This window comes from Battus philenor, unplaced genomic scaffold (genome assembly GCF_028537555.1).
Source record: "Battus philenor isolate CCGP_79_NKW_IND1 unplaced genomic scaffold, ilBatPhil1.0.hap1 SCAF_9, whole genome shotgun sequence".
Taxonomy (NCBI): domain Eukaryota; kingdom Metazoa; phylum Arthropoda; class Insecta; order Lepidoptera; family Papilionidae; genus Battus; species Battus philenor.
In genome coordinates, this window is record NW_027181759.1 from 15,543,666 (window position 1) to 15,550,954 (window position 7,289).

The 7,289-nt window shown below is 37.7% G+C and overlaps 1 protein-coding gene across 1 annotated transcript; it reads left to right on the forward strand.

The window, feature by feature from the left end:
• Window positions 1–2,593: 2,593 nt before the first annotated feature.
• On the forward strand, window positions 2,594–7,063 carry LOC137932358 (uncharacterized). Its single transcript, XM_068775962.1, has 4 exons — window positions 2,594–2,779; window positions 4,028–4,204; window positions 5,673–5,799; window positions 7,008–7,063. The coding sequence occupies exons 1-4, from the start codon at window positions 2,594–2,596 to the stop codon at window positions 7,061–7,063; spliced, it is 546 nt and encodes a 181-aa protein (XP_068632063.1).
• Window positions 7,064–7,289: the final 226 nt, after the last annotated feature.

Below are 7,289 nucleotides of genomic sequence, written 5' to 3' on the forward strand. Positions count from 1 at the left end.
AACCGATTGGTTTAATTCGTTTTAAACCGGCCTTACATCTATAGTCATCACCATCAACACGCATTAGTAACAAACAATCATACACCTGCGAGAAAAACATTATGATAAAATAAATAAATGAGGGGTACCCACAGTAAAGCGGCGTATAAATAATTATGGAGAATTTCGTTAACCCGTATCCTATTGGTCTTTAGGCGTTACTCGAAGTCCTAACAAGACTATTACTGTCCCAAGTAAGAAAAGGGCTAATATACAGCTACTTCCGCTATGTAACAGTAGTCGTGCAATAACGTGCACCGCCCGCCAACCCGCTAACAAATGCTCATGCGGTAAACAATGCGAATTACACAACTACCACCGTGAAATCACTCAACACGTGTTTCACCCCTCCACGGGGCATCCTCAGGAGTAACGCATACACAGGCCGACCGCGATTCCAAGAAAGTCGGTTGGTTTTCCATATAAGGCTGTGAAATTAGGACTCTAGACTTCTCCAGCTCCACCCGAAATCCGATGAAGATATAACAGATAAAAATAAATAAGATTCTGAATCGAACTCCTTGAGAGAGCCATCCAGTTGTGAATAAAAATAATTAACAGTTAAATAACTTCAAACATTGAACGCGGATACAGAGTTGTAAGATATGTCATTACAAAAAGCTCTTGAAACAAAATGATAGGAAACAAGCGTGGAACAAAGGACACCGAGCTTTTGTTCAGGGTTATCATTTAGAATCCTTGAGCTGTATGAAAAGACCTATCCGAGCGTAATGACAATACGGTATTGCGTCGCTTACAAATTTTGTTTGTTACTTCTCGTGCTATATAATTTGAATGAAAAAGAACCAATATATCTACATAAGAAAACGTATCTGTTGCAAGTTAAAAAATTAATCGGAAGAAAATATGACTTGAAATAAAAAACACGATCACATATTCCTTAAATGTAATCCTTTGCTGTAAATCCATCAAAAAACATTTATTTTATCACTCTTCTATTCATCATCGTATCAGCCCTTCGGTCTACCTTAACTATGTCGTCGGATCACAAAGGGAGGTTACCTACACCGCATACACCGACTCGTGGTCGTCATTCGAGAAACTTTCGGTTCTAACCGCTGTCTATTGCATGAGCGATTCACCCCAACTGTCAAATCAGACGTGCGATTCTTCGAGCTACGTCGGTGACTTTGATTTGTGGCGTGCATATCGCGCGCCACTCAAACACGCGTTGCCTAGCAACGAGCTCTTACCCACGTGACCGTCGATCGCATCGCGGCGGCGGCGACAGTGAAACGGATAAATGACAGATGGCGCCACAGTAGACGCAACAAAAGTTTGCATCACGCATGTTGAGAGTCTCCGCGCTCAACTGCGAGCGGAGGTGCGGTCAACATTAACAAGAAGCTACAGTACTACGACCACTCCTACAGATTCTTCACCCGATTTCTGATTCCATCACACCGTGAAGGTCCAAACATAACCTTCTACATTGCTCTGGATAACCAATAGCCTTTGCAAATACCCATAGTAAACGATTTCCATTAGTCGTTACTTTCTTTGATTCCCCGTAACGTTGGTTTTTTTTCCTAATTAGTAATACATCACTGTTATGCTATATATAATGCATGCTTACAAAACTCCACCATCACTGGTCCCAAACTCGGATGATAAAAGAGGTATGTATATATATTAGAACAGTGATTCCCAAAGTGGTCTATATCGACCCCTAGGGGTCTATGACAACCTGCAAGGGATCTTTTTTAATGTTACGTATATTTTACATAACAGATACTAAAATTTTATTTTTAGTAGTTTTAATTTAAATTCAATTAATAAATTTATAAATTAACATGTGTTTTTACTTTAAGTTTTCAACACTTAACTTCACTACGGTTAAAATTTTACAGGAAATCAATATCAGGTAAGTAGGGGGTCTACCCAACACGGAAAAACATGGCAAAGGGGTCTACGACACAAAAAAGTTTGGGGAACTCTGTGTTAGAATATAATGGACGCTTAACCTAAAAAAGCACCTAACGTTATTCTAATAATGTCAAACTACCCTAGCGTGCTCTGTATAAAAAAAAAACACGTTCTCTTCTGTATCGCGTTCACCGCGTCATAGTTTATGTAAAAATATATAGGTATTCAAAGTGTCTACTATTATTTCATCAATGTAGATACGACTTCCGAGGATGTGGTGTGGTGCTTGGGTTGCGGAAACCCTGAGATGGAGTCGCTGAGGACATCGATTCGACGCATCTTCCCACTCTTGAAACAGGTGAAGAGGTAATGGCTGGTTGCGTTCGCTATGAGGCAATAAATTTATAAGCTCACGGAAATGTGTATAGATTTACATTTGTACGTTTAATATTTACTAAAATATTGTAAACAATTTGTATTTTTAATTCGTCATACGTTTTTTTTATGTATATACCATTTAATTAATATTCAATTATCTAATCTATAACAAGGAATATGTAATTTTATCTGTGCCCGTGTAATTTTATATTGTCTATATTCATATCTGTCACATTTCAAATAACGCTCGTATTGAAGGCGTGCGATTTTTTACTGATACATTTATTTAATGATTAGTGTGACACCGTACACATTCCAGCCCGCGACATCGAGGATCGTTCGGTTGTGGAAGAATGCAAGAGCCGTTTCTGATTGGGTGACGTTGACAGTTTGTCCTTGCTGTGAGGCGAGGATGTCCTCAGCGACCTCCACTTACACGAATACTTCGGAGCCCTCCTTTAGCAAACAGTCCCAAGTAAGCATTTGAGTTCCTATATTTACAAGTTTTTTAATGACGCCAGATTTTGTGCAGCTCGCATACTTCGCTGCTATCCGTAAACGGGGACATCACATTCTCTTTAGATCTTTCCCCTATTTCTCATTCTTTTTCATTCCGTTCTATGACTAGGTTACCTTTCATACGTTGACTACGTCTTCCTTCGCTTTCCGTCTATAATACTGTGGGGTTTTCAAGTTACAGGTCTTAGGTATGCAAGTTAATACTAAAACAAGCCTTCTGGAACAGCCTTCTAATTACTACAAAAAGAACAAGCCTTCGGCGCTCTACTAACACAAATGCGATAAACCTGTCAAAGCTTACCGGCAATTAAATAAAGACAAGTTGTCATTCATACAATCCTTTGAAAACAACTACGCGATTTTCAAAATTATTAGTTATAATTACAATTATTGTATGGTACACCCTAACCAAAAATTCGTTCTGAAACCGACACACGGTCTCTAGTTTCCGAACGACAAGATTGCAATAAGAAATACAATATAGAAAACTTAAATACGTAGCCAGTCCAAAACATGCCAGCCTAGCGTTTTTAGTGTTCCTTTTGCCACTGCTTCCGGCGCTAACGCTTTTCGAAGCCATAGTAAAATTAGCCAGGCATTATCACTAAACCAAACTCATAATTCTCTTTGAGTCTTGATTTGGTGAAGGATGTTTATGAAAGAGATAGCAATAGAAAACCCAACTTGGTGTGTTCTGAACTCTTCACAAATCCGTTATGAACTCGTACCTTTAATTTGATTGATGACATAGGTAAGTTCAATTTGATTCTAGTTACTCTCAAATTGAGATCTTGCTTATATCTCCTTTATATTGATACAACAGGTAAAAGTGATACAAAGTGGAAAATTACATGAATAAATAAATAAAATTTGATAGATACGTTTTTAAGGGCTTACTGCTGGGCAATGTGAACACGGCTTTCTTATTTAATTCGATCTAATAAATAAAGAGGCACATCGTTCGTGCCACCGATGGTGATGAAAAGGTACTCGAGTGTTGACCACGAGCCTGTAGACATGGCGTAGATAGGCCTGCTCTAGGTGGTACGACGACATGGTGAAGGATGCAAGAAGTCGCTGGTAGAGCAAGAATGACCATAGTGGCGATTTTTGGTGAAGGCTTTTGCCTTATAGGAGTCCATCGTCTAAAAAGAAGATATCTCTATTTTATTAATCATGTTAAACGTGTCACTGTCTTACATAGTTATTAGTAACGCCAGCGGTGGACGCGGGAAGAGCGACCGGAGAACCGTTTCAGCCCCACCACGTGGTGATAGACTTCAGTCCACGTCCTGAAGACACCAATGAAGTCCAAGAGAGATGCCTCGAGTTTCTCAAACTGATTAACAAAACGGGAAATTTTAAAGAAGTTTGCACCTCGGTAAGAGCTATGCTGTTGACAATATTTATTTTTTTGACCCCTGTTTTTGGGGACCTCTCATTTCCTCAACCATGTTCAAAGTCAGAGCGTTACTTTATATTAGTGAAGATTTTCATTTTTTTACATTTATTTCTTCTTTTATACGTCGCACGATCATTTATTCCCTCTTCTTTCATTCATTCCTAATTCTATCTCTTTTATTTTTAAACATTCTGTTATTCTTCATTTAAAATGTATATCAGTTTGTAAATGCTAGTTACATAAAACTAAGTTTTCTTAGACTATGTTACCACTGTTAGAAAAGGACCAATATATAACTACTTCTGCCAATGCACTAGTAGTCGTGCAATAAAGTGCACCGCCCGCCAGCCAGCTGCTATTGCACGACTACTACTGTATTGGCGGAAGTAGCTATATATCGATCCTTTTCTTACTTAGGATGGACTTCCTCAAAATAACGCCTAAATCCATTAGATATGTTACTACTGACAATATTGACACAGTTTACATTTAGATTACGAAAGCTATGGAGTTTTCTGTTGGTATTTCATCTAGACAATAAGATTCATATGGTGAGGTTTATAAGTTATATGGAGGTCTATGTCTGATGAGAACAGTCTTCGTGGTGATCTTTGGGGAAGGCTTTTGCTTAGCATTAGGCGACTTCAATAGATGACCTCAAGGTCGAAAGACACAGGATGTACGTCTTTTACATCTCGTCTTATTGGGAAAGGCAATATATTGAGCAGTAGTATGGAATGAAATTATGATTATATTTGGCTACTTTACATGTCGTGATTTAGTTTCTATGGCCCCGACGTGTGGTGATGAGTTTATTATGAGGTGATATAAGATCAGCCCAAGAATCAAGGATGCGACATCAGGGAACCCTAACAGGATTGTTCCGGAAAATCTACACGGATCAATCTCAATTTTGATACAGTGTATATATTAGTGTTAATACTATCAGTGAATGAACGTCTTTGGTCGTAAACACAAACTGTCGTTTCAAGTAGCTTAGCTGTTTGGGAAATTGAAGTGACGGTGGGCAGGCTACATGCAACAGATGACCGCTGGAGCCCTAAGGTTCGGAAATGAAGACCATGGTCCTGAATGGAACCACCTTGTTAGGGTTGACGGTAGACGCTGGATGCTATCGGTGGACATGATGATAATGAGGCTGTGGACTTCAAATTTTTAGCACTCTACAGTGTAATATGTCTACCCGCAAAGTGTACAGATCACCTCCTCAAAGTCATCGTAAGACGTAAATCTACGGGGAAGGTTCTACAGCTGAAATGATGATGAAACGCAAACAAGATTCATCATTAATCTTTATGTAAAAAAACCTTGGGTTGTACATATGGTTACAATTTGAACGTATTACTTATCAGATATTTCAATTAATCTTGGTTTAAAATAAAAGGTTTGTAAAAAAATATTATGGTCATTATTATGATCATGGCAGAAAACAGACGAGGTCATCCCAGAAGAGGCATCTGTCTGTTCTTCTAGAAATAAAGAGAAGTCAGATACTTATGATAGCAAGGAAGATTTCCCTGCTATACACGCGTTCAAAAAACTTCAGGCTAAAGGTGAGAGCAATTTATTTTATTAAAAAATAGCATAAGTGTAAGTATATACGAAAATTCGTACCTACTATTGGCTAGAATTAGGCTATTCGAAATTCAAATTTATGTCAATTTTCATTTATTTATTTCCTTTTAAAATAAGATTATCAATACAAGATGTGTGTAGCGTTCGTTGATTCATATGATAAGCCTTTAATCTTGACACGAACAACTAGTATACTAACGCCATCTATCGAACCGTCCAAAATAATAATGTTCCGTTAGATGGATGTAGTTTTTCTATTTCGTACTAGATGGCGCTGTATGTATTTTACATCCCGCTATCGTTTGCATGCAGCCGATACGACTGAATATTAGTTTGTGTTTCTTCACACAATTATCTAGTTCATGGACCCTTCCGCTCCGTGAACTCAATACCGATGAAGCTGTATAAAGCCTTAGGGCTAACAGTTTTAACATCCTCAGAAACAATAGAATAGATAGGGATCTTCATACAAACACCTAGATGTATTAGGGTTTAGGAAGACTCCATCTATAAACGTAAAGATGACACCTACTTTGTTTATATATTTATTTACATAATTATAATAATATTTATATAATTACACCGTATAATTAGTGGTAATGGAATGAGATTTGTGATAGTAGGTCGCGGGTTCGATTCCAAAAATACAATCTTATATAATTCACACTTATTGCATTAATTATATATATATGTAGTATTGTCTATGCTCTCGAACAAGTTTCCAGAAGATGGGCAAAAGCGTCCTCTGTGTATCATAACACCACAAGGCGATTATGGTATGTCCTTCGTAGATATCTCTGGGTGAGCCCTATGCCTGCAGAATTTATTAAATAGTTTTGTGCCATAATTGAACGTAAATAAACCACATCGGCCAGCAGAATGCAATTTGAAGTGGCAGGCAGGCCACAAGGCGAGTAGAACAGATGGCCACCTGGACCTTAAGATGCTGGAGTAATGATCGCGGATCGAACGTCTACCTTCAAGGTGGACAGACCCCGTTATTGAAGTTGGAAGAAGATTATATTCAGGCTGCTTCTTTCTGGTCTTATTTGAAAGTTAAGTGGCCTATATACAACGTTAGACATCTTGAAACAGAAAAGATTATGAAAAAAAAATCATGCATCTTTATTTCTGTTTCTCTATCTTTACTCAAATAACATGTTAATTTATTCGTATAATATTTCAGATGCCGTACGAACCGCTTTCGAGACCAGTATTATTAAAACTCCAAACAATTGTTAAATGATTTAATTACACGTATTTGATATCACCAATTACTTGTAAGGCTTTTGTTTCAAGTTTATATAGTGTTTATAGGCAAATTTTATGTACTGTTTTAAATAAATATTAATTTGTTTTATTCATTCATGTTCCTACACCAAAATTCGACATGATGAACGGTATTTTTTTTTCTCGTCCCCTATCTTTGGGAAGGACAGGGTCGTTTTTTGTCTTTTTTTTTCCACTG

Excerpts from the sequence above, each read along its gene's own strand:
- LOC137932358 (XM_068775962.1), top strand. The coding sequence starts at position 2,594 with ATGATTAGTGTGACACCGTACACATTCCAGCCCGCGACATCGAGGATC. Across the intron at positions 2,780-4,027 it reads CCTTTAGCAAACAGTCCCAA|TTATTAGTAACGCCAGCGGT; the intron begins GTAAGCATTTGA and ends TGTCTTACATAG. Across the intron at positions 5,800-7,007 it reads CAAAAAACTTCAGGCTAAAG|ATGCCGTACGAACCGCTTTC; the intron begins GTGAGAGCAATT and ends ATAATATTTCAG.